Consider the following 26,269-nt stretch of genomic DNA (forward strand, 5'->3'; position numbering starts at 1 on the left):
AAGGGTCTACTATTGTGCAGGTATACTTGAGGCTGAAATTGGTATTTTGACTTGCATTTTCTCTTCTTGAAAGGGCACATAGATCAGAAGTACAGCATAGCTATTGGTTAAATGCTTTCATTTCAGCTAAGTCTTAGCTGTTAAGCTCATAAAGCCAAAAGGTGTTTTGCTTTTCCAGGTTTTGACCTGAACACCCTTCCTTGAAACTGAAAATCTCAGTAGTTAGGCAGTGCAACCATATTTCTTGTCTTACAGATGACACCCTGACTAACCATCCTTGTGTTGATCATCTTAACTCTGCTACTAAGTTTTGCCCTATTCTTGCACTTTAAAGTAAATATACTATTGGGTACATGCAGAAAAAATAATCTGTGAAACTTTTTTGTGTTTGTATTTTGACTGTTACTTGAAGACTTCCAGAAACTTAGCTTCATGCTATGAAAATAAAAATAGTTGCTTTTGTTTTCCTTACTTACCAATATATCGGGTTAAAGGCCTGCATCTGGATACGTTGCATGGCATTTCGAGGCTTCTTTCCTTCTCCAGTTCACAAAATGTTGCAGAAATTTACCACAGTATTACTGATAGCGCTTAGTGTCTACATATGCTGAACACAAAAAAGTTATGAGCATTTATGCCATGTGTAAGTGATGTCCACAGGTTGAGATTTATTTGCTCATATTTTAATGGTTGGCTCTGAACTGAAGGATGACTACACTTATGTTAGTGTAGGTTAAAGTGCTTTTTGTTATTTCGTTTTCACAGCTCTACTTTGTGTTCTGAATGTAGGCATTCATATTGTGTAGCTTTCTGTAGATAAAAGCTGTGATTTTTTTTTTCTTGTATACTGTGAGTGACCAATCAGCATGTAGAGAAGTTCTAGCATTATGTGTCAAGCTGCAATACCCTTGATTCCTTTCTTAATATCCCTTAATTTTGTCTTTCAAACCACTGTAGGGCAACAGGGTGGTCCTGCAGAATATTGTGGTGGTGAAAAATGTGTTTCTGATTCCACATGAGTTTTGAAAAAAGTACATAAATGGATTTCTCTATGCCATTCATAGTGCTTTTTGTCATTGTGTAGTAATGACAAAATCCATGTGATTCCTCACAGAAGAAGAAATACAGATGAGACTAAAACTAAAGATTAATTTTTTTAGCCTTCCTTTACTGATTTTGGTCACCTAGAAGTACTGCTAGGCCAGAGTAAAAATGTCAAATGGGATAAACCAGCCGTAGGGATACAATTTAGAGCTTTGGTTGTTGCTGCCACTGTAAATGAGAGAAACAGACATTTTGGTGGGAGAACAAAAAATTTCAAGTACCCAAACGTCAAATATGAAAACTTTTAAAATGTGTATTGGCTCTAAAACTTTAATACTTAAGAGGTTTTTTTTCAACATAGTATAATTTCTACCAAAGTAACATATATTAAAAGGCACAAAATATTTTTTTTTTAAATCTCTCTCTTTTTTTTCTCCCCTGCCCAGCAACAAGTATTGTATGACATCCTCAAACAGCGTAGACCATCTTTTACTGAACTTAACCTTGTGTGACATAATGGTTTCACTAGCAAGCACTTCAACACTTCAGATGGATTCTGGTTGGCTGGACATGATAAGGAAATTTGTGACAGATACTCTTCAGGATGGCAGCAAGCTGAATAGCAAGCAGGTGAATAGGTTGCTTGGTGTGACTTGGAGACTAATGCAAATACAGCAAAACAAAGGTAAGGTATGAGTAGTTTCTGAAAAGTGAAATTATGCACTGACAAAAAGCTTGAGTTATTTTAGTGTTTTTTGGTCACTTCATCTTATATCCTCAGTTGTTACATCATAATGTGTTTTTCATGGTCATATCCCTGTGTGTAGCATTGAAAACCACTTGATTTTTCGGAATGCTGTTAGATTCATACTGTTGGTATGCAAAGTATTAATATATTTGTGTACCTGTTTTCTGGTTTTACTTCTCAACATACCCTTATAAACAGGAAGATGAGTTTTCTTCATTGAAAAAAAAATTACTAGGATGTAGAGGTGCATGATACTTTAATATTCCAATCCATATTTAAAATCATTAATGTAGCTGGTAGACTCCCTTGAGTCCTGTCAGATGACCACTCCAGTTCTGTGATGACATGAAATGCCAAGATAGTTCTGATGGAAGCTGCTGTAGAATATTTTCCAAGGTGTACAATTTGAATCCTTTTCCCAGAGAAAATATATTTCCCATTGTGACTTGCAGGACCAGTACAGTATTTTGACTTGGCTTTTTTTTTTTTTTTGCTTTTCAAGTACTACTTGGCTGCGTTCCAGATGAGACCTTGGTTGACATGTCAGTTAAGTGATCAGCGTAGGACTTCTTAAAGAAAGGAATTTTTCTGTAAATCTAAAGGTGGCAGGGGTCTATTGTGTCTTACCAGTGTGGTAGAAATGAATTCCACAGCCATGCAGCCAGGTAGAGTTTATAGAAAATACTTTGCCCTTAGCAGCAGGTTTCATTGCTAGTGTTGTAAGGTGAAAAGATGTCAGATGTCCCTCAAATATATTTTGGCAGTTAGTTGTATCTCCTTCCAAATCCATTTTAATTGAGAAGCTGTCTATTCCTATGTCCCTGATGACAAAGATAATAACTAATCATTCCTATCTGCACTCCAAATTTAGTTTCCTGTTGAAGGCAAATAATAGTCCAAAGTCAGAGATGTGCCTCTTTCACCAGCTGAGCTAAAGCAGAAGAGTTGCTACTCAGCAAAGTAGTTCCCAAACTATTGTTAGACTATTAAATCAGATACTTCACACTTTTCCTTGTAATGAAACCTTGATTTTTCCTATGTCTACCGAACTTTTACCAGATAGTGGATAATGGCTGGTGTTTTTCTAACTAAAGTGGCCATCTTAGTGCAATAATTTTCCTCAGGAATGCAGAAAATAAATAAGCTTAAAAAAAGTTTAAATGAAATTACAAGATATTAGTATGTATGGATCTTGTCTGCTGATCCTGTAAAGGTTCAGGAGTTTCACTGTAAGCAGGAAACTGTTCACCTCACGAATCTCTATCTGTGTGGACACCTAATCTCACCCCTTCAAGATAATCCTTGTGCAGTACTAAAAGCCTGACTAGATGTCAGATTGTAATTCATTGACTAGCTGTAGAGGAAATACAGCCTTGACATGCTGGAGAAATGGGCTGACAGTTCAACAAGAAGTGTGAAGTCCTGCACCTGGGGAGGAACAAGCCCATGCAGCTGTACCTGCTGGGGGCTGACCAGCTGGAAAGCAGCCTGGCAGAAAAGGACCAGGGCTGAACATGAGCCAGCAATGTGCCCTTGCAGCAAAGGTGGCCAATGGTGTCCTGGGCTGCATTAGGAGAAGTGTTGACAGCAGGTTGAGGGAGGTGATCCTTCCCCTCTATTCTGCACTGGTGAGGCTGCACCTGGAGTACTGTGTCCAGTTTTGGGCTCCCCAATACAAGAGAGACATGGACATACTGGGGAGAGTCCAGTAAAGGGATGTGGAGATGATGAAGGCACTGGAGCATTTCTCCTATGAGGAAAGGCTGAGAGAGCTGGGACTGTTCAGGCTGGAGAAGAGAAGGCTCAGGGGGATCTCATACAATGTATGTAAATACCTGAAGGGAAGGTGCAAAGAAGAGAGAGCCAGGCTCTTTTCAGTGGTGTCCATTGACAGGACAAGAGGCAATGGGCACAAACTGAAACACAGAGATGCTGTCCAAACATCAGGAACACCCTTTTCACTGTTAGGGTGACAGAGCACTGGCACAGGTTGCCCAGAGAGGTTTTGGAGTCTCCATCCTTGGAGATACTCAGAAGCTGTCTGGACATGGTTCTGGACACTCAGATCTATCTGATCCTGCTTTAGCAGGGGTGTTGGACCAGATGACCTCCAGAGGTCCCTTCCCACCTCAACCATTATGTGATTCTGTGAAAGAAGAAAAGCTTCCTTCCTTGATTTTTTTTTTTTTTTTATGGTGCTGTAGAAATTCTGAACTGTATTGTGTCAGATGATACTGCAAAATGTGGTACATACCAAAAATATATCTCTGATTTGTTTAAAAACTATCTGACACTGAGATTAAGGGTCTGGAAGGGTATGTCTTTAGAAGACAGGGCAACAGAAAAAATGAACCATTACGATAAAAATTTTTTTGCAACACAATGGAAGTCAAAAGAGGGGAAATTTAGATAGAAAAAAACAAAGCGGTAATGAATGAGAGATTAAATAAAACCGTAGTCAACCTCCTGTGCATTATGCCACAAAAGCATTGTGGTATCTTTGCAGTCGCATTTTTCAGAGTTGCCTGTTTTGAGTAGCTGTTTATGATGGGGTGGAATACACATATCCACCTTGCTCTGTGGATGTCTAGAAGAGCTTTGAGCTGTGATGTCTGAAGATTTCTCTCCATTGTTTAAGATCAATCTCTGGATCTGCTCTCTAATTAGGAGGTCTGCTTCTTTCTTGCATCTCTCAGGTATGACTTTAGCAGCAGCTTGCCTGCTAGTTGTATTTTTGATAAATTTTCTTCGAGTAACAAAGAGAGCACACTTGGTCATTTCAGAAGGAGGCTTTCCATGTGCCAATTAAAACTGAAATATGTTAAAAATCATGAGGACTTTGGCTGCATTTTGGAAGTCTGTATAATGTGGACATTTTAAGTACTACTTTTTAAGCATACATTTTTAAATTGCTTCCGTTTTTAAACTTGTCCTGTTCATATGAAGCAATTCAAATAGTAGGACCTGCTTTACTAAACGTGCCATAGACAGTTATTGGAAGGTGGCTGAATGTTCTATGCACTTAGAATATTTATTTCTTATTATATTTGTGCAGTTAACAGTTCATTAATTAGCTAAAAACTACATAAAGGTATAATTGTTACTCAAGAATAAGCCAGTGTTCTAAGAAACGCTGTCCAAGATGAATCTTCACCTAAAGAGTATGTGGATTGAGTGGGTTGATGTTCCTGATGCAATGAAAAGAACTTTAGAATTGATTTTAACTAAAATGTATTTTTCTGTTGACAAATATGTTAGCTTTCAACATCTAAATGGCTCCCTGCATTATGCTTGAGTATGGCCATGCCATTTCAGGTGCTTTTTATAGTGTGTCTTTTGGTGAGAACCCCTATACAATAACTTAAATATGTTCCCTGGTAAGAGTTTTGCTGATGAAGACCAGCCTCTGACTGGATCCAGAATCATTTTTAGCATGGAACATTCTTGTCTCAGTGGGCAGAAGTAGCTCTGTTCAGTGTGGAACACAAAATTGTATCTGTTCTTGAACACGTAATTTATTAAGACTGCTCTGTACACCTGGATGGAAAGACAAAGTTTTCCCAGTCTTGGTTTATGAAGGTAGGGAAGTGATTGCTGCTACCTAAGTATGTCTTGACAGCAATGAATTCATTGGGGCCCCAGGCTTTTCTGAGACAAATTGAGTCAGGTCTCATACCCTTCATATATCTCTTAAATTTTCAGATGCTTCCCCATTCTTTCCAGCCTTGTCTTCTCTGAATTCAGGTTATTTTTCTATGCTTTGCTGATTTTTACATCCAGTGGTTTAATCTGGTTTCCAAAGAAAATGTTTGATTTGTTTCTCAGTCTACTATAATAACTTCTGCACTTGCTGGCTGGTTTTAGCCAACTTTGTCATAAGGATAGAACTTTCATGATTGTTTTAAGTCTGGTGATAACACATAGCTGATGAGAGCTTCAGAGAAGGAAAAGTTGCGGTGGAGTTTAGCAGTTCTCTTTGCAGTGGCTTGCCAGTGGCCTCTTGAGGGGTATGTATTTTCTGGTTAATTAGCAAATGTGATTTGGAGCCAGCTGGTTCACAGACATGGAGAGCTGATGAGGCTGGTGTGTGTGGCAGGGAGAAAGGGCTAGTATAGAGAGAACTGAAGGCACTGTGACAGTGAGGTTTGGGGGAGCATAGGTGAGGAGTAAAAGAGAAGATTGGTGTCAGGCTGCTGCACTAGGGGAAAAGGATGTGGAAGACACCTGTGGAAAGCAGGAATTTATTGGTTCTCAGCTACCTCATGACCTGTACACTGCCTTGTTTTCACGAAGTTCTGAAATCTTCACTTGCATGTTGTCACTGTTCTTTTGTGTGGCTCTTTCACAAGCTACACACGAAGGTGGTGTTTCAGTGGTTTAGAAGTCTACCCAGTATTTTTAAAACATTTTGTTACTTCCCTGTGGAGTTAAATGTAGGTAGTTGCAGATACAGATTATAGCTCTTCTGTGTGAGTATGTGTGTGTATGTATAAAATCAGAAGATTAAGCACCACAACTTCAGATTTTTATGTGTTTTCTTTCTAGTGGCAACAGAACCCTTGATAAAAGCAGTATATACACTATATCAGCAAAGGAATCTCCTCTTTCCGGTTCGTACGTTGCTTTTGAAATTTTTTAGCAGAGTTTACCAAAAAGAAGATTTGAGGACTCAAAGAATCAGGTAAAAACCATTTGCATATTCTTTTTCATTTCAACATAGTATATTTATTTCAGAAGTAAGAATACTGAGTTTTTTTGTAGATGTTATAAAACTTCATTCTGAATCTGTTTTGGTGCTGTGTCACTGAAATTTGAAAGTTTAGGTTCTCTGTGAGATTGAGATACTTATTAGCTTAGTTGTCTTTTTTTTTTTTTTTTAATGTAAGTAGTAGATTAAGATCTTAATTATTTAAAATTTAACTTGACATACACTGCTGCAAGCTCATTGGCTGTGTGGTAGTCAGTAGATGTGTCAGGGTTGTGCAGATATAGCTATGGAGCATTTCCATTACTTCAGCCCGAGGTCATGGACTTGTGACTTAATGCCTTTGGTGGTTCTGGTAGTGCCTGTCTAGCCTTTTGTACTTACTTTCTTTAAGAAAAGTATTCTTCTCTTGTTTTGGGTGCGTGGTTCTAAAGAGACTGGGTTTAAGAAAATGTTCTTGTCCTTTTGGGTTCCCAGTTTCATGCATCTATTAGATATCTGACTTGCTTCAGGTAAGAGGATATATTGCTGTTACTACACCTTTTTTGTCATAAGATTTGTCCAAATTATCTCCAAGTCTTAACTTTTCCAGAAGGTATTTTTCAGCCAAGTTGTCTGGTTCCAGCTATGTAAAATCCTTTAACACAGATCAGTCTGCATCAATCCTACCTTGTCTGAGAACTGCAAAGGGACATAAGATCATACCTAGTGGCAGAAACAGATATCATGGGTAAAAGTCAAACCTCAGGGCCCCCAGAAGTACTAGCATCCACTAGCAGAGTCAAGCTTTGGGAAAATTGTTCTCTTCTGCAACTTCTTTACTTTGTTAAATCTTATGCTGTGGTAATGCCTGAGTACATGTAACTAGATCTACAGCCAGAAATATCTAACACTACCTTATGAACATTCTAAGATGTATAGGGAGTTTGAAAGACAGACAGCAAAAAGGCTTGGGAATATCTTATTTTCCTTCTCTTTTCACCCAGAGTGAAAAAGATCTTTTTCATACTGACTAATTTCCCTGAGGTTACATAATTGCTGTTTTCTGTACTTACCTGGAAGTCTTGAGCATCTCATCCAGTTTCATGTGATCATCTAACTATCTAGAAAGCTTTAACTTTCTATTTTTAGACAACACAAACAGCAGTAGTTTTCCTGCTGTTCCTTTTAGTCTTCTATATGGAATTGTGACATTTTTAGTAACAGAAGAAGGAAATGTCAAAAATTCTTTGCAAAAAGGATAATTGCACTTATGTCTGACAAGACGTTTTAAGACGACATAATGTTTGTGTACTGTACTGATCTATTTCTTTCCTTTAAAAACAAGTGGTGTTTTGTTGGTTAGGTTTTTTTTTCCATTTCTTCAAGATGTGGACTGCACAGTAGATCCTGGATGACGTTCATGTTATTCCATTCAGTTTGATGTCATATCTCCTTCAGGCCTCCTGTGACTGCTCTCCTAATTTTTTCCTTTTGTTTTTTTTTTTTTTCCTCAGAAGCTTGTCAAGAGCAGTCTAAGAGGAGCAGAATTCATGTTGGAACGTTTTCCAAGGACATTTAAGTGAAGCTGTTTATTTTTTAGGTGTATCTGATTCAAAGGCTAGGTAGGAGCTTTTGGCCTATTGTTGCCCTGTGAAAGAAAACTTGATTGATATATTACAAGGTTCAGAATTAATATTTTGGTCTTGATGTTAGTTATCTTCACCTCTAATTGCTACATGCATATGCATAGTCACACAGTGTGTGTGTATACACACACACATATGCATATATATACTGGTAGAGTCTAAAAAGGCTATTTAGCCTCACAGCCTGCCTTAAAGACTGACCTATGTGAGATGGCACATAGGAAGAAGGCAAGAATTACTTTTCCATGATACTCTAAGCTTCCAACCATTTGAAGCCTGTACTTCCTCACTGCGCAGAGCTTCTGTGTGTTTAGTATCACTCAGTGGATGTCTTTTCCATGAGCTTTTCTGGTCATTCCTTGGACCGGTCTAAATCAGGAGCAACTGCAGCATCCTCTAGCAAGGAGTGACAAAGCTCAGCTGTCTGCAGACCAACTTTCTTCTGTTTGTTTTGATCCTGGCTCCTTCTACCTTCATTTGATACCAGCTCCTACTTCTTCTGTGAGAAGAGAAAGCAAACGTTTTATTCCCATCCACCATTTGCATGTCGAGTGATTTGAGACCTCTGTTGAGCCTACCTCCAACTCACTCATTTCAGTTGTCTCTTCTCCAGGCTTTTCCTACTGTTAAACACAATGAATCTCTCTATGCAAGGCCCTTCCCTCTTATGTTATGGATACTTTGTTTCCTTAAAAAGTTTTTTATGAGGGATTTTGTCAGGTCTTTTGAAAATGAAATAATTTTTATCATCATTATGCTGCTCTTGTTGACGCCTTCAAAGACCTACTTTGAACTTCCTGATTTACACTCGACAGCTTCTTTCATGTAATCATCACTTTAGTAGTAAGCTGATGAAATGCTTTTGGTTTATAAATGATACTTGATTTGATAAGCCAGGGTGCCATAGAAATTTTAGCCCATGAAAGGGCAGATTGTTCTATAAGATTGTTTCAGTTTGAGCTAGAAAGGTTAAATAAAAGCAGATCTGTAATGGATGTTGTCAAGTTTTAAAGCTCAGTACCAAAGACGTTTAAAGGAAAGAAAAAAACTAATTAGTCAAGTTTCCTGAAGTATGAACAGGCTAATTGATTGGAATGGGGAAGGAGGTCTGGAGAATCAAGTCATAAATACAAATGAAAATTAGTCTTAGGCTAGGGAAGAGCTTGTCCAAGTTTTTTTGCTGTTTCCTGACCAGCTTTTAGGGGGTGTTTATGGTAAACAGCACTTGCAGAGAATGGGAAAAAAGGAATTGATAAGCAGACTGGTTTCATTCGTAGTTTTCTGACAAGCAGGTTAGAAATAGCAATTCCTAAATGTCAAGCTGAATTATTTTTTTCATAGGATGGGAAAATAGCAAAAGCTTCTTAACCATCACACTATAGGATAAAGGAAGAAGTGGGTCTGAAATTGGGATTAATTCAGGTTGTCCTTCAATATAAATAATGTCTTGTCACATTTTTCAATAACGATTATTATAATTCATGTCAAACATCAAGGGCTGGTCAGAGTCCTTAGATATGGAAACATCAGTGCTGTAAACAAAATTGAGTTGAATGCTGTCAAATGAATGCAAAAGAGGAGGATTAGGTAAATTTTACTCCAGAGACTTGAGAGAACTGGTATGTGAAAATGCAGATAGTAAGAACTTTGGCTATTACCTTTAGAGGCAGGTAATGCAATCTGGATTTGGTATAAAAGATGGCATCTCACTTAAAGAATAGGAGTGTGTGTGTGTGTATACAGTGAGATACCGTACATAGGTGACAACAGTGGGAGTGGTAAAACTGGAGAGAGTCTGCTTACACAGTTCCTCGGAGCTCTCTTGAAGCTAAAGTTCATGTTATCATTAATGACTGGCAGACCAAGCAGGAGCGTGCCGATAGAAACTTTCTGGTGACGTATAGTTCAGAAGCATTACCTGAACAGAGGAGATGAGAAATAAACCAGAAGAATTGGATTACCTGAGGGAATGGTAGAAGAGGGAAGAGGTGTATTTGTACAAAACAAAAATTGGTGCAGTTGGCAACTAACAGGATTTTTTTAACGTAAAATTCAACCAGGCAGTTGCAAACAATAATCCTGTGATTGATCTTTCACCTTCTATATGCTGCCTGTGTACTAAGGTTTTGGGGGAAAAAAAGCAGGTGTAATTTTTAAAGATACTAAGGTGTAGCAGAAGATACATGGAAGTACTGTAATCTTTGAACAAGATCATTTGATACCTCATTCAGTTGACTTCATTTGTAGTTACTTATGCTCAAGAAAGCCCAAATTGTAAAAGCTGCAGGGGCAACCTAAGTTACGGATTCCTTCCTCTCACGTTTGATTTGGCCAAAACACCTCAGTTGTGCTTGCTTGAGGCTCTGGGTAAGGTCAATAGAAAGCTAGACATTCCTGCAGAGCAAGTAAGATCTTGCGTAAAAAAACCTCTTTAAATTTAGCAAGTGAAGAATCAGATCAGCTGAATGTAGTGAAATCCATGGGCCAGATAGATATGCGGGGATATACCTGAGGGTGCTGAGAAAGTTGTCTCATGAAAGTGAGATGGCTGTTTGTCATCCATGAAAAGCCATGGTGACTGGGAGGTTCTGTATGACTGGAGAAAGACTGCTGTTAACCCATCTTGAAGAAAATCTGGGGAGTTCCAGGCTGATGAGCCTTGGCTCGGTCCCTGGAAAGGTCATGCAGGCCTTTGCTTGGAATTAATATGTGAACACGTAAAGGACAAGCAGGTAATCAGGAGCAAGCTAGCATGTATATGAGAGCAAATCACGCTTTACCGACGTGATAGCCTTCTGTGACGAATGACTGCATGGACAAGGGGAGAGTGTCTCATGCAGTACACTTTGTTAATAAGTTTGTTTGGTGCTGTGTGCCACCAGTTCTAGTTTTTCATTCTGCTTTAAGAGGTATCAGAATTGACAAGCAAGATGTCAGCAAAGGTAGAATTGAATTTGAAAGTGTGGTGTAAAGAATAGTAGCTTGATTGGGGGGGTTCAGTGGTATCGAGGGTGTAGTAGTCTCATGTGTTTTTAGCCTGACTCATAACTCATTAAATACAAACCGATAAAACTAATGATAAATGGAAATGTTGCTTTGCCAGCATACGGTCAGTTCACACAAATACTTTCTGAAAGAATTGAAAATATGCTGTGCAAAACCTACAGATCAAATAAATACTTCTGATGTAGCTGTAGTAGCACACCAATGTGCTCAGATCTTCTGGTGAAATATTCTTGGCACATCACAGTATTGCAGTTTATTGCAATTTAATCATACCTGACATTAAAGCAACTTAGTCAAGACTGGAAGGACTAAGTTTGTGGGTTTTTTTGTTGTTTTGTTTTGTTTTTTTTCTTCCCCAACTAATTTTCCCTCTTTCTTTAGAAGTCGAAGTAAAGTTCTATCTCGTTGGTTGGCTGGTTTACCTCAGCAACTTGCTTTGCTTGGCTTGAGAAACCCTGAGCTTTCGAATCAGCTGATTGACATCATTCACTCTGCTGCTTCTCGTTCGAACAAGGAATTATTACAAAGTTTACAAGCCACCGCTGCTCGAATATATGGTAAGACTTTTACAGTACAGCATAATGAATTTTGTCCATCACTTGGCAGGGAAGTTGCAATACCTGGAAAATACTGGTGTTTCCTAGGTGAAGGTAAAGTCTGTGTGTGTGGGGCAGGGGTGGGGGTTGGTTCAGTCCCTCCTAATAAAGGTTGAAATGAACTATGCGTGTCATTTCCTAAAGGCTAGCAAAAAGATAAAAAACTTTAGTTCAAGTTAGCAGGACTTTAATCTGACAGAGTAGAAGCTTTCCAGTTTTTGTGAAATATGCTTCTGGTACTATTGCTTCTCTTCCTCCCCCCCCCCGCCCCGTTCAGTGTTAATTACATTGTCCTCCCTTCAGCGGGTGCTGCAGGCAGGCTCTTCGCTAAACAAGATTAGTTAGAGAAGAGCGGGGTCCCTGCAGGGTTGTCATGCGAGACGCTCACCCCGCGGAATCGCGACAAAGCGCGACAGTTTTTGTGTGTGCGCGTTTTGTTTTTTTTTTTAAGAACTAACCGGAACGTTAGCGTGTTGATTCCCTCTCTGTGTGCCGGTAGATCCGCTAGATGGAACCCTGGTCCTGCTGCCGGCGGAGGCCCAGCGGCGGCTGGTGCAGCTGGTGTACTTTCTGCCCTGCCTGCCTGCCAGCCTGCTCGCCTGCCTCAGCCGCTGCTGCATCATGGGCAGGATGTCCTCCGAGCTGGCCGCCACGCTCATCGGGATACTGCACATGAGGTACGACGGTGAACGTGCATTTTAGTTGGCTGTAGCAAAAAACAACAACAACAAAAACAACCACCAGAAAAAACCCCCAAAGCTAGCGAACAAAAAAAATGCCACAAAAAAACCCCCCAAACCGACAAAACCCAAGCGTGAACGTTTATTTGTTAAGCGTGAACTTTGTTGCTGGTTTGCACAAAAAAAAAAAAATCAACAGAGCGTGCAAGAATTGGCACCATGGAGAAAGTTGATGCCTCCGTCAAACTTTACTCCTAGCCTTTCACTTCGACTCTGTCTTTACACCGACTGATTTTCTCCAATGCTTGATAACAAAATCGTATCAGTTACCTGTAAGGCTACGTGGTATAGAGCACCCTCTACTCAGAACATCATCACCGGTGGTCTTTGTTCTGCCACTGATTGCAGCTTTTCCTTCTAAATACTTTGACCCAACACTGTTTGTAGTGAAAAATAACCAACCGGTGTGTATTCTCATGTTCTGCTTCTTTTCAGAGTTTTAAAACTTTCTTTTCCTATAATTGCCACGCTTGCCTAGTAACTATGATTTGGCTATTTAAGTGTCCTGTTAGAAATTATTCATGCTCTTGTTGGTTTTGTCCTGGCTTGAAAGAGGGTAAGTTTGCCTGTGAAGTCAGGGAGAGAGGCTGCTGTTTCACGGAAGTGAGTGGAAGGCTTACTGGGATTTCACAAGCGTGTTTTGCTTTGCTGCTTCTGGAAAAAATGTATTTGCTTTTCTCCATTGCTCAGTATTGTTGAACATGGGATAAATAAGCAGGAATTAAACTTATATGAATTATGCTTACAATGCTCTTTTTTTCTTAATGCTTTTTGGAACTTAAACATTTTTTTATTGAAATATGACACAACACAGTGTACTGTCAAATACAGACCTGTTCATACTAGGTGTATAACATGTGAATAACGTGACTAACATATGAAGTGATGGTGATGAAATTTATAATATCCCATATATAATGTATTACTGCTATAAAAATGAAATTCTGTCTAGTTTTGGGAAGGTGGACCTCAAATTTTATTTTTTAAAAACAGAAAAGTTCTCTGCCATATACTGGAAATTCAGTGACAAACCATAACCAATTCAAAGACAGTCATTGTAAGAACTAAAGTCAGTAATAAGCACTCAGGTGCTTATTTTGTTGTTAGATTTTATCGGATTTTCAGTGTGGGGAGATTTTTATAGTACTAGTATAACTGTTTTCTGAAGATTATCAGAAAGCTGCAGGTGGGCTGTGGGCATTTGATCCTTTTGGCAGAAGATGCAAGAGACAGCTGGAGGGTGGTGTGCTTGCCAAAAGTAGGTTACATCCTGACAACAGAGGAGGAGGAACAACTTCTCATTTTTAAGACAGGCAAAAAAAGTCTTTTGATTTTAACTTATGGTATTTGGAACATGTTTTAAACTAAGTCGGATTCAAAGATTGTGGATTATTTACCCAAGAAGTCAATCTGAAATAACTAGATGGAAAAAAAAAAAGTACTGATGTAGTTATACTAGTGCAGTTTCTTGTATTGATAAACCCTAACAGTTCTTCTTTCTGGAAGATTGCAAGTTCTGATGAAACTTGGAAAAGAGATTGCTCTTGATTGAGTGTCGGGGTTTTGGGGGGGGGGGGGGGGGTTTGATAAGGCTATTCTCACTTCATTGAGAGGAATCAGTGTTAAAAACAGGAACTTGGTCAGTTTTCTTTAGAAACACATCTGAACATAATGCAAGTCCTTGGAAAGATTAGAATGAGTCTTTTATGGACAAAGCGAATGCAACAGCTTTGAGAACACAGTCTCACCTATATAGCCAACTTAAAAACTCGTACAAGTTTTAAAGGGCATGTTGATGACACATTTTTTAGCTGTGGCTCAGCTTCTTAATATATAGGTGAAATCGATTTTGTGAAAAACTACTTTTTTTTTCCTTATCACGACCGTAGATGTTTTTATCCTAAAAACTTCATCCTAGGATGCCTTAAAGAAGTAGAGAACCAAGGTGATGTCAGAAATGTTAGTGGCTGCTGAGGGAGATGTCCAAAAAAAAAGAAAATTGCTTTGGCGATTTAGGCATGCAAAGATAGGGAGATAAGTAATTTCTCAAGATCAGAAGAGTGTGATATATCTTTTTCCTTGGAAAAGATGTTGTACAGTTAAGGAAACAGTAGTAGGTTTGCTAGACATGAACGTTAGCTGGGCATTACAAGCTTCATAATCTGTTGTTGCACACAGGATACACGAACTAATTTTCCATCTCTTATCAGAAAAGCCAAGCTGGATTATTGTATCCAGTTCTGTGGCTCGCTTTTAGATAATGATGTGGACAAACTGGATTGAGTTTAAAGGAGAGAGGAAGAACGATAGTCTGCAAATTGTGATAATACAGAATGACTGACAAATTGGAATTGTTAGGCAAATAAGGCTGGGAAGGAGGGGGAACCATGTGTGTAAAAGGCCGTTGAAAAGGAATGGGAGAATGAGGTTTTAGTAGGCTTAGAAATATAGACCTTAAATCTTAGAAAAACGTTTGGTTTGAGTGCTAGCAAAATTTTCTAAAAGCAGAGATACATACTGGAATAGGCTGTGTAGGAAGGGGGTATGAATATACTTCACTGGAGATACTTAAAATCATAGAATCATTTCGGCTGGAAAAGACCTTCAAGATCATCGAGTCCAACCATTAACCATGCCCCCTAAACCATGCCCTGGAGTACCCTGTCCACTCGCTTTTTGAATACCTCCAGGGATGGTGACTCAACCACTTCCCTGGGCAGCCCATTCCAATGTTTGACAACCCTCTCAGTAAAAAAATTTTTCCTAATATCTAACCTAAATCTCCTAAAATCAGGTTGAACAAAAGTATATCACGTATGGCAGAGGTAAAGCCTTGAAGGAGGTGGAGGGACTGGGTAACTTCTGGTAATCATTTACGGCTCTTGTGATGCTCAGAGTTAAACATGCAAGTTTTTGCAATGAATGGTACTATAACAAAATGTATATAATTTCACAGTTCTGTGCCACAATGTGGTTCATGGGACACTTTCTGTAGTTTTAGATAATGATAGTTTTGCATAGAGAAACTGATACAAATCAGTCTGTCGGGAGACATCATTTATGAGTAAACCCGATGTTGTCAGTAGATGGCACTGTTTTTCTTCCAGTACACTCATGTTCTATTTGGTGGGGGGGGGGGAGTTTTTATAAATTTCTTTTCTTCTATGCCACCTGCTTATCTGTCATGCTTTAAATAGCATTCAGGAGCGTCAGAGACTCACTGCTGTATTTGGTAATTGTTCTTAATTTCTTCAGAAGCCTTTATTTCTACATTATTTTTGACTGGCAAAACATGTACATTTTTACATGCATCTGAGAATGCACGTACATACCCATGTATATTTGCCAGGGAGAAGCTATGTTAAGGTGGATTTGATGAGAGTACATATGGATGATAATAAGACTGTTGCAGTTATTCCAGGAACAATCATTATAAACTCAAGGAAGTCATAGCTTTTTGTGTGTGTGTAAACTATAAAAGTAGATAGTAAATGTATCCAGATGGCTTAAACCACAGCCCTGTGATGATATCAGGCAGTAACATTAAATTATAATTATTGCATGTTAACTTTTAGATTTTTTTTGTTGATTAGAAATGAATTTTGAAGACATTCAATAGTTTCCACTTCTTATTTTTGCAATGGTGAAATGAATAGCCAGGTGGTCTGCAGGAGCCCATTGAGTGAGCCACGGTGGGCTTCATGTGCTGAGAATGAAGATGATGTTGACAGTATTTCCATATATAAAGGGAAGGTTTCTGAGCCTGGGAGGGCGATTATCTATACTGTTAAGTTATTAGGATGGTTCCTGTCATGCTTTTGGTCTATATTTGCTGAAGCTTTACCAGTTAGCACAGGCCAAAGACTGTTCTGAAAGGAAAGCTGAAATGCAGTCACCCCGTTTTGGAGGCCAGTATGAACATGGCCAGATTTAGACTAATTGATCTCTGTGCCAACGAACAGATGTTGCTGCTGTTTGGGTCACTGGGACAGCTATAGCTGGTGAGTTTCAGGTGAAGCTGAGGGACAGAAGGTGTTGTCTTGGCTTAATTTCTGTGTTGCTCTCCAGTGCCTGCCTTGTGCCTACTGTGTGGGACCTGAGATGTAAGTAACTTTAATAAATCCAGGCAGGTAGGGTTCTGAGAGATGGAAGCGTGCCAGGGTTTTGAAGTATAAATCTTTCTCCCCACTCCTGTCCATACACAAACAGGTGAGGAAGGGTGTGGAGCAACATGAGTGAACAATCTGTGACTTCAGACTGAGAGAAATGAGAGGTAGCAGCTTCTTGGAAGGAGATTTAAGCCTCTGATGAGCTTGAATTTACAGAGACAAATGGAAGGGTGTGGGAACTATTTTAGAACGTCTCTGCATCGAATCTACTGGATGGGTTTTTCTGTGGTCTTTAGGTAGTAGTACTTTGACACATTGAGATGTATCAATGATGCAGCGTGGCACACTTCTAAAAGAATTAACTTCAATATTTTTAATTCATTATTTATTGGAATAACTGGTAAATAATCAGATAGTAGTTCTCTGCTAATTAAAGATGAATGGTTTAAGTGTTGGGTGGGAATATGTAACGTTTGGCATGAGAGGACCTTTGGTCTGAAATTCTTCATCTCAGCGGTGGAGTTCTGGTGATTCCTTAAGGATGTGGACAGGGACAGGTAGACAATTCTCTCCAGGAAGTGAAGAAATGTATTAATCATTGATTGTCTAGTAGGGACTAAAGTCATAAATTTTAGCAGTGTTATAGGTAGAGCTGGGAAGAATTTTTGGTGTAATCCCTCTACGCCTACTTTCTACATTTGTAGGGCAGATTGGCTACTTCAGAATGGTTTTTAAAGGACTAGTGAGGCATGTGCTTATTTTTTGAGTGCTTTTTGGAAGACTGGCTTTGAGGCAAATCTTTTTGTCAAATATGGAAATGTATTAAATGTTGTAAACTCACCTTCTTGTATATGGTAGATTGTCTTGTTTGTGTGACAAAAGGGAGCTCTGCTGTTTACATACCAAAAATCTGAACTGTAGCAGTTGAGAGGAGCACCATTTGTCACCATTTGTTAGGCTCAATGTTTTTGGTTGCTGCTACTTAGTGACTTTGTGGCAATTGAATGACAGATATTCTTGCAAACACATTTCTCTTCTTTCCTTCTCTTTTGTATAAGAGGATACTTAAGATGATTAACATATAATCTGAGTACTTACTGTGATGTATTCTATTCTATGAAATATGGATTAAGACATGCAGATTATGAGATTGTGATCAAATATATAAACTGGGAAGTTAGATTGCTGACTTCACAGGAAAAGTTCTCTGTCTCCTCTTAACATGTCTTGAGATAGAAATAAGGAAAACCTATTCAGCGTAATTACATAAATGCAGTTTATTTATGTGCCTTTATTCAGCGTAATTACATAAATGCAGTTTATTTATGTGCATTACTTATGCATAATAGTTACGGCTTTTTGGAACTTTTTATGCATTGGAACAGTGTGTCTGGAAATTATTTTGCTGTAATAGAGAATTGGACAGATAATATTTCACTGCCTAGATAAAAAACAATGGGAGTTAATTTACGGCATTTCTCTCTTGAAGTAGAGTGTCCATAAATGAGATCTCCAATGGCTTCAAACAGCCATTTCTTATTCTTGTGGGGTCTTTGCCTGCTGGGGTCTTGCGAAGAGTTGTTGTTTCTGTAGCTGTAGAAAAGAAGAAGGGTGAGGACTATATAAATAAAAGCTGAGTGCTCTCTCCCAGCGAGACATAAATTGTGTGGGAGTTCCTAGTCTTCACAGGTTTGAGATAACTCGGGGGGTAACTTGCATTCTGCTTGTTGTAGCTGTAAATGGACTCTTCCTTAAGAGGTAGTGCCTTTTAAATATTCAGTTGTTTTCCAGACAATAATGAGGGAGCTCAGCTGGCGTCTCATAAAGCAGCCTGGCATGCTTGTTGGTTCCTGCTATCCTCAGGAATGTGGTGTTTGGAAAGAACTGGGATGGACTTTTCAACATCTGTTTGGTATAAGGTGTAAAATTCTATGTCTCCAAATATATTACCCAGAGATGTTTTAGAGTCATAATAGAGTTTAAAGTTTTCTATAGATATTTCCTTTGTAAGTAAATACTACTTTTACTTCAGTCATGCTAGTTACGTGATCTGCAGCCTTTGAGAATGCAAAATGTAGGTAATGAAGAGCCTGTATACTACTACTTTAAAGACTTATTGAATGCATTATTGTAGACAAGAAAAACATTATATTCCCCAAAAGTATTTGCAAGCTGGAGAGGATATTGTAACCCATTATTGTGAATAACACCACTGATAGAGCAACTGAAGACAGTAATTCTCATACAAATGAAGTGTAGGAAAGATTTCAGAACAGTATATTGTTTTTAAAAAAGGAAGACCTAAATAAAATCAAAATTTCACCACAATAAGCTAAGTTCTTAAAAAAAAAAAAAAAAGATCAAGTCATTACAAATGGTAAAATGGAAAGTCAACTCAATACACCTTGGAGAATATGTTGAAAAGCACACATGTATAGGAAGGTGTCGTAATTATGAATGGGTTGTTAAGAAAAATGTAAGAATAGTAAGGTGTGTGTTCACTGCAAAGTGTTTTTTCTGGCTATATTTTCACACCCCTCAATTTAGAAGCAAAAATGAAGAGGGAAAGTATTAAAAAGGTAACAAGAATGCTTAAGGCACTATGGAATATAAACTAAAAAGAAGAGTGTGCTTTCAAAATGCTGGCATTTCCCTGACTGGGTGCCAGTGAGGATGAAGGGTAAAAGATTGACCTGTTTTCCTTGCTGCAAAATCAGAAAGGATCCATAGTTCTTGAGAATTGGATCCTGGGATGGGTTACGGTGCATTTCTTCATCCACATCTGGTCAGCAAATTTCCTTTTCGTTGCTTACTGTTATGTAAAGGTTTAGGACTTGAGAGAGGGAGATGGCTAAGCTTGTGTTTAAGGATACAGCCCTCTAAATTTGTCCTCAGGTAGTTGTTTGTAGTTTGATATTCCTAACAAAGGGGAAAAGAATTATGTTGCTGCACTTACAATTGTACTAGTCAGTAAATGCCGTTTGCTCATTAGGGAATGTTTCTTCCGATTTGTGCTCTCATTTATAATGTGTAAGCAATTCTTTTCTTCAGGCAACCTTTGCAACCATGGAGCAAATGAGTGGCTGACAGGCTTACTTTTAACAATGTGTAGCTCAAATTGTTGTTTTCTTAAAATAGGGTTCATATTTTTCCCCAAATCCCTGGTAATTCCTTGCAGATTTTTGTTGTATTTTGCCACAGCTTCAAATGGAAACACTTGATCCTTCCAAAGAGATAATGAAAGTTAAAACAGAAAACACACACTAACAAACCATTGCCTACATATGGTAACCTGTTAGAGGAGAAGGAAGATAAAAACTCTTCACTTGCTCTCTGAGTTTATGTTCAGGACCTGTGCTACCTGGAGCTGAGATAGTGTGAATGATGAGATGGGTACAGGGTTGGAGAAGTATTCAAAGATTCAATTTTATTTATTTATTTATTTTAACAATTTCAACATCAGTTTGTGACAGTCTGTTTCCTGTCTCTTCAAGAACTAGTATGAAAACTGAGGGTGCTGATACTCGTTAGCAGTGTAACACAAAACTGATTTGATTAAGTTGATGCAGGAACCTGAGTTTATACTTTATTGCAGTTGCAAGCAGTTGCATTTCAATTTGACAGAAATTATTTTTCATTAAAGCTAAACAGCAATAAACTATGCCAAAGCTGAGATAAATATTGGCACAGGGCTTTTTAGTGTTTTAAAAGAACATATTTTACAGTAGTGCAAGTACATGCCTACAGTGGGGGAAAACTCATTTTAGAATGATTTTATAACCTAGAATTAAAGAAACAATTGTGGGAAGTCTTGGTTTAAATCTGTGATCAATGGTTGATACATTTAAAATGGGAACACCTACCACAGTTAGGTTTCTCAAGCTATTCTTTTGCAAATGTTTTAAGAACTCTGCAAAGCTTCAGGAGCACCCTGTACTGGAATATTCTCTATTAGGCAGTGGAAGCACTTTCATGGAAGGTGAAAGAATTGAATTTCCGTTTCCTTGAATGGAAAACCCAGACCCTTGGTCTTGCACTTCTTGAGTTCTGTAACCCTCACATTTATGCACAAAAGGGTGATAGTATCAATGCCTCAGAAGAGCTGTGGATCTTGCATTCGCTTTTTCTTGTTTTACTTTAAAAATACTTGAAAACTGAACTCGGGTTTTTGAGATTCATTATACTTTTTTTAAATTTTATTGCTCAACAACAAAAAAAACCCTAACCCAAATTCTAAGCAAAACTTGCTGTCTGAGTTGGAGTTTGAGCAGTGTGTTTTACAGGAGGACAAGTGGAAGGATAATTTCTAAAATGACTGCAGCAAGGTTCATCAGAGTTCTTCTACCAGAGACCTCTAAATTACCCAAAGACTCCTTATGACTATGTAAGTCAAAACCAACACCTTAAACCTGAACCAGAAATCACTTGGTAGCTAGTTTAGATCAGGAAGCACAAAGATAATAGTCTGTAGTTGAGAAATAACCACTCGTGCACAAACTACAGTTGTGTTATTTTGCAACTGTGTGATATAGCTCAACCTGAAAATAACAGTGGGAACAAAAGCAGCAAGTGATAAAAGGAATGCATTGTACAATTGCTGTGACTGAGAAATATTTGCTATGCTAAAGGCAAGAGAAGCAGTGATTTTTTATGTTAATTAGATTCAGCTTTTTTTAATACCATTTGGCATACAGAGCAAGTTACCTAAAGGTACAATTCTAAACCTCAGTAGGGAGATTCTTATGGAGAGCAGGTAACGTTATGGAAATTACAACATGTAATTTATCATAGTTAATGTGGGTTTGGACTAGCTGACTGGAGAGGTCTCACTCATATGCAATTTGATAACAGGTTCCCGTTGTGAGTAAAAATTTATTCAAAAAAGGGAGGTTATAATATGCTTATTATCTCTCTTCCACCTATAAATCAGATTTTATTTTTTTAGTTTTAAATGTCTAGCATGTAATTTATAAGCATCTTGAAAACATAGTTTAAAAGTGTACGTGTATTTGTAGTGCATCAACATTGGTTCTAGAGTTAAATTTCTCTTGTTCTGTGTTTTTTATCTTACTCCTTTAATGCAAACCTCAAAATTGAGCAGCTTTAACTATGTTAGACATTTGGGTTCTAAGGTAATTGAGGCATTGACAGCTGGTTAGACTTGTATTTAAACAAACTTGTTCTATGCTGTAATGGTGTTCTGCTTGTATTTGTTATATTAGAAGGACATTTCAGACAAGGTCTTTGTCTTAATTTCTTATGCTATATCTGTGAGATCCTTATCTAGTCTTTGATTACATGATGTCATGTTATTTTTCCATTCTACGTTCTGTATTGAGTGCATCATGCTCACTGGAGGAGCGTTCACATAATGTTACACTTTGTCCCTGTTATTTCAGTAGAAGACTCCATGTTTTGTCTGTTGTAGGATGTCCCACTTGGAAAACAAAGTGATTCCCCCTGCCCATGGAATTTTGTGTTGTGCTGAAGTATTTTCACAGCTGTAGGAGATGAGGAGGTGGTATTTTTCCCAACCTACAGATGAGGAACTGAGGCAAGGAAAAGGTGTAGACAGAAGTACATAGAAGTACCTGCTCACTTTAGGAATTCAGCATGAAACATTTGGGCACTGATTTTACAGAATATTTAGCATTTCCTATCTTGAAACCAAAGGATTGACTTCAATTTCACTGTAAGTGCAAATGGAGCAGTAGCGATCAGATGGGTCTATGTGCTGCTCTTTAAGATACATGAAGCTATGTCGCTCCACAGCTGTTACTGCCCTTTTAGTCCTTTACTCACTGTTGAACTGTTGCAGGGCTAGCGATAACTAGCAAAAAGAAGGGATGAGAGAAGCCTCCGCTATGAATAATGTAGGGATTTTTTCTATTCTGAAAGTAAATTAATACTTCATCTGATGATTCTTGGAGAAATGTGTTACCACTGACTTCTTGTCCTCCAATTTTAAAAAGTGTTTGTCTAGCATCACATAGAACCTCTGTGATACAGACAGGAGGGTGATCCAGTATAATGCCTAAAACCTATTTGTTTACCTGTATTTGTGAGCTAATCCTTTCTTCTTCCTTTTTTAACCATCTCATGCCTCATACACTGTGCACATTATAGATGTTGCAATAAATAAAGCAGGAACAGGTCAGGCTGTGTTATCTTTCATTGCATAATCCTGACCGATCCATTCATCCATGATTTGAATGAGGCATAGATTTTTTTTTTTAGAGAAAACATGACACATAATATTATCATACTCTAAGGCATATGTACAAAGATGACAAGCTGAAGACTATAAGCAACTTTCTCGTCACTTTCTAAATTGAATGCTAGATTATTTGTAACATTAACGGTCTTTTAACATTGAGGCTTCTTTCATGTATGTAATAGCTTTCACTTTTTAAAAAAAAGTAGACTGCAACTGAATTTGGGGATCTTGGTTTTGTGTGTGTGATTGTCTCACCAGCTCTTCTTGTGGATGAGTCTTAACCATTTAATAGCTCTATCAAGGGTTTGTGTCTTACCCTGCCTCCATGTTCCCAGGGCAGAACAGCAATGGTTCTCTCTGCTTCCTCTTAGGTCTACATCAGTGGCACTTAGCTTGGCATGCTGTTATGATGCTTAAAATGCTCATCCTGTTTAGCGAGTGTGCAGTTAGTCAGATGTGGGTAGAAAAACAGAACTGCTGAAGCGTTTGAAAAATTTCCAGACACTTAGCAAGAAGCTTCAGAATCCTTTTTCATGTCCAGGGATCACCTGAACCTATTGCAGTTGATGTGTTTGCTAGCCTGCAGTGAATCTGAGTTTTTGTTCAGTCTTTTCTGGAGTTCATGTAAAATTCTTGCATCCACTGGTCCTATTATGAGGAATTTGACACATCTGCTAACTGTTGCATGGAAAAATATTTTCATATTTTATTATTTTAAACCAGATTCTGACTAGCTTTGTCACGTAAGTCCCTCCTCGCTGAATTCGGGCTTATCACAAGTTCTTTCCATGTTTTCTGTCTTCCTACCCAAGATTTTTTTTATTTTCACATTTCCCCAATTCCATTTGCAGCTTATCATCTGATGTATCTCTTCCAGCCTCTTGCATTCCCACCATTTTGCTCAGAGATTGCATCACAGTTTGAATTTCTGTGTCCAGTAAGTCCTAAATTCTCCTGAATCTCTCTTCATGCTCCCCAATGCTTATTTTGGTATAATGAGTGACCTTAAGTCTGACTCATGGTCCCTCTGCATTAGATTCAGGCAGCTTCTTCCCCCACAATGAACAGGATATGGGCTGTCTTCTGGTATATGGATCTAATTCTTGTGTGAATATTCACCTTACGTAGAATCTCTGGGGAAATAGGTTGCAAGACCTCTTGCTGATTTAGTTGAGTATGTGTGAAATCTCTTTGATGCTGTAATGAGTCGGACTGGGACCTCCTCGGAAGGAGGGAAGAAATTCTCCCTTCTCCTGGGAAGAGACTACTGGCCGTGGCCGAGGGGTTTGTCTTTGGAGAACTCGGTGTTGGCATCCAAGTGGCAGCCTTATGAATGGAGAGAGACTGAGAGACTACAGGTTAAGAAAGGAAGCAGCGAGCCAGGCCTCAGAGGAGGACCAAAAGCTGCCAGCACCACAAAGTCACTAGGTTGCCTGAAATATGCCTGGAAATAAGGGTCCATTAAGGATACAGTGTGAAGTGGGAGCTTTATTTAATAAAGCCTTTGTTTGTTCTCTCTCACCTAGCTGTGATTTGCTTTTTTATCCCCCCCCCGAATTAATTATCCTACATGGTAGCCTGATTAAATCCTGAATTTTTTCTTTAGTTTAAAGAAATTCTGCAATTCCTTTTTTTTTTTCTTTCTTTCTTTTTGAGTAGCTCCAGACACGTGCATATTCTAGCTGTCATTTTTGTGATGCTGAGATACTGTGGATGGATTTTCATGGGGTGGCAAAATGTATATGCCTGGCACAAAGGTATTCCAAATTTGATATTTTTGCTCCCAAAACATGGAGCTGTAAAAAATTTCTGAAAAACAAGCTTTCCAGAATTTTGTTACCCATGAGCTAAGCCATTTTGGCTGTTAGCAGAGAGAAATTAGGAAAAAAGTAATCCGAGGCAGATAGTTGGCTTGGAAAATTGCATTTGAAAGCTCTGAAATTTTGCAAGATTGTAAGAGCAGAAAGCAGCAATCTCTTACAGCAAAGATCCATAGTCTGCAGTGCAAGTGCCAAGAGCAGCATACAAGTAAATTTGAATAATATGCATTTTGCATAATGTGGTGTAGGTCTGAGCTGCAGCCTTTTTAAGAAAGCATGTGTGAGATGTACTTGTTCCCAGCTCGTGGCTGTCTCCTGGTTCTGCACTGATACGTGGGCAAGACACTACCGTTAGGTGGTCAGCGGTGTTTGCTTGCTGCGAGTTTCCACAAGCATGTATGGCTTCTAATTTGAGAAACAAAAGTAGGCTGGTGCTCTACTTCTTACAGATTGCCCCTAAAAAGGGAAGTGTCAGGCAGCTTTGATAATGGGTTTGCTCCTGTCTTTGCATATTGCTCCTTTTTGTGTTCTAAATCTCAAAGCAAGTTTTTAATTTAGGTCTGTGTTTAATAGCTTTAGCTACTCTAAAATAGATGCTGAGACTGCTTTTAAATGGGATCTATTGTTCATGTAAAAAGCTGTATTAAAAGTAGTGGATATAATGAAAAATACAGCCCAGCTTTGTGATATAGTAACTTTTACCAAATAAGGGAAATTAATTTAATTTACTGTGTGTTGGCTGTCGTCACTGTATTAAAGGTTATACCGGTATTGATGAAAAGTTGCTATCTCAGTAATTCAATCAACTTAACAACCTAAGCCCGTGTAGGGGTACAAAGTTCAATATTACTTGTCTCAAAAAGAGCAAGTTCTGTTTTTGAAGCTATTTAAAATGCGATTCTAACAACAGCGGTTAGAAACAGGAATGCTAAAATTAACAATTTAGTCATGCTAATTGATTGTATTGTGCAGGTAGGTTGTGAATTCTTAATTATATGGCTTTTAATAAACTATCTGCTGTTGGTTTTGTGCAGATCATCCTTTGCAGGCTGGAAGTGCCAAGTGCAGGATAATTCTGTGAATGATGTGGACTATTTCAGCTTCTTGTTTTCAACCCTTATAGGTAATCCATGTGAATGTCATAATTCAGAATTAACAAAATGAAATTTGTTTTGATAGTCAATTACTGGATTTAATTGAGAATAAATGGTGTACTAAGTACCTCCTGAAAGTAATTCTAATCTTGTTACATATTTTTAATATGAGATATACCCTTTTTTCTCTTGATCTGATTTTTGACACCCTATTTTTACACTTTGCAGATATTTAGCCCAAGTGGCATACTTTCTCTTCATTCTAGCAACTTCCTTTGGAAAGTATGAGGAAAACCTAAATTCAGCATATGATGTGAACAAGAATTTTTTTTCTAGATTTAAGTAAATGCCTTTTATTGGCTCGTAACAATATAAATGAGTGCCTCTGGGATTTCTGGTGGACTGCTTACGCTATTAAAAACATTCCATCAGAATAAAGTAATCAAAGTATGTTGAAGTGAGCTGCCCAAGGTCAGCATGTGAGCAGAATTACTTCTGCTACTATATTCTTACTCAGATATAAAAATAGTTGTATTCTGTGGTGATGCAACTTTGGGAAATT

At 38.3% G+C, this 26,269-nt stretch overlaps 1 protein-coding gene across 2 annotated transcripts in view; it reads left to right on the plus strand.

Moving 5' to 3' along the window:
• TEX10 (testis expressed 10) overlaps window positions 1-26,269 on the plus strand; it is a 60,073-nt gene that overhangs the window by 14,960 nt on the left and 18,844 nt on the right. For both annotated transcript variants that reach the window (XM_052788574.1, XM_052788573.1), the window contains 5 exons: window positions 1,491-1,729; window positions 6,338-6,473; window positions 11,513-11,688; window positions 12,227-12,404; window positions 25,648-25,736. In XM_052788574.1, the coding sequence (XP_052644534.1) occupies window positions 1,491-1,729; window positions 6,338-6,473; window positions 11,513-11,688; window positions 12,227-12,404; window positions 25,648-25,736 (818 nt within the window). The remainder of the gene's footprint in view (window positions 1-1,490; window positions 1,730-6,337; window positions 6,474-11,512; window positions 11,689-12,226; window positions 12,405-25,647; window positions 25,737-26,269) is intronic.

The sequence above is a fragment of the Harpia harpyja genome, chromosome 5 (assembly GCF_026419915.1).
Source record: "Harpia harpyja isolate bHarHar1 chromosome 5, bHarHar1 primary haplotype, whole genome shotgun sequence".
NCBI lineage: Eukaryota > Metazoa > Chordata > Aves > Accipitriformes > Accipitridae > Harpia > Harpia harpyja.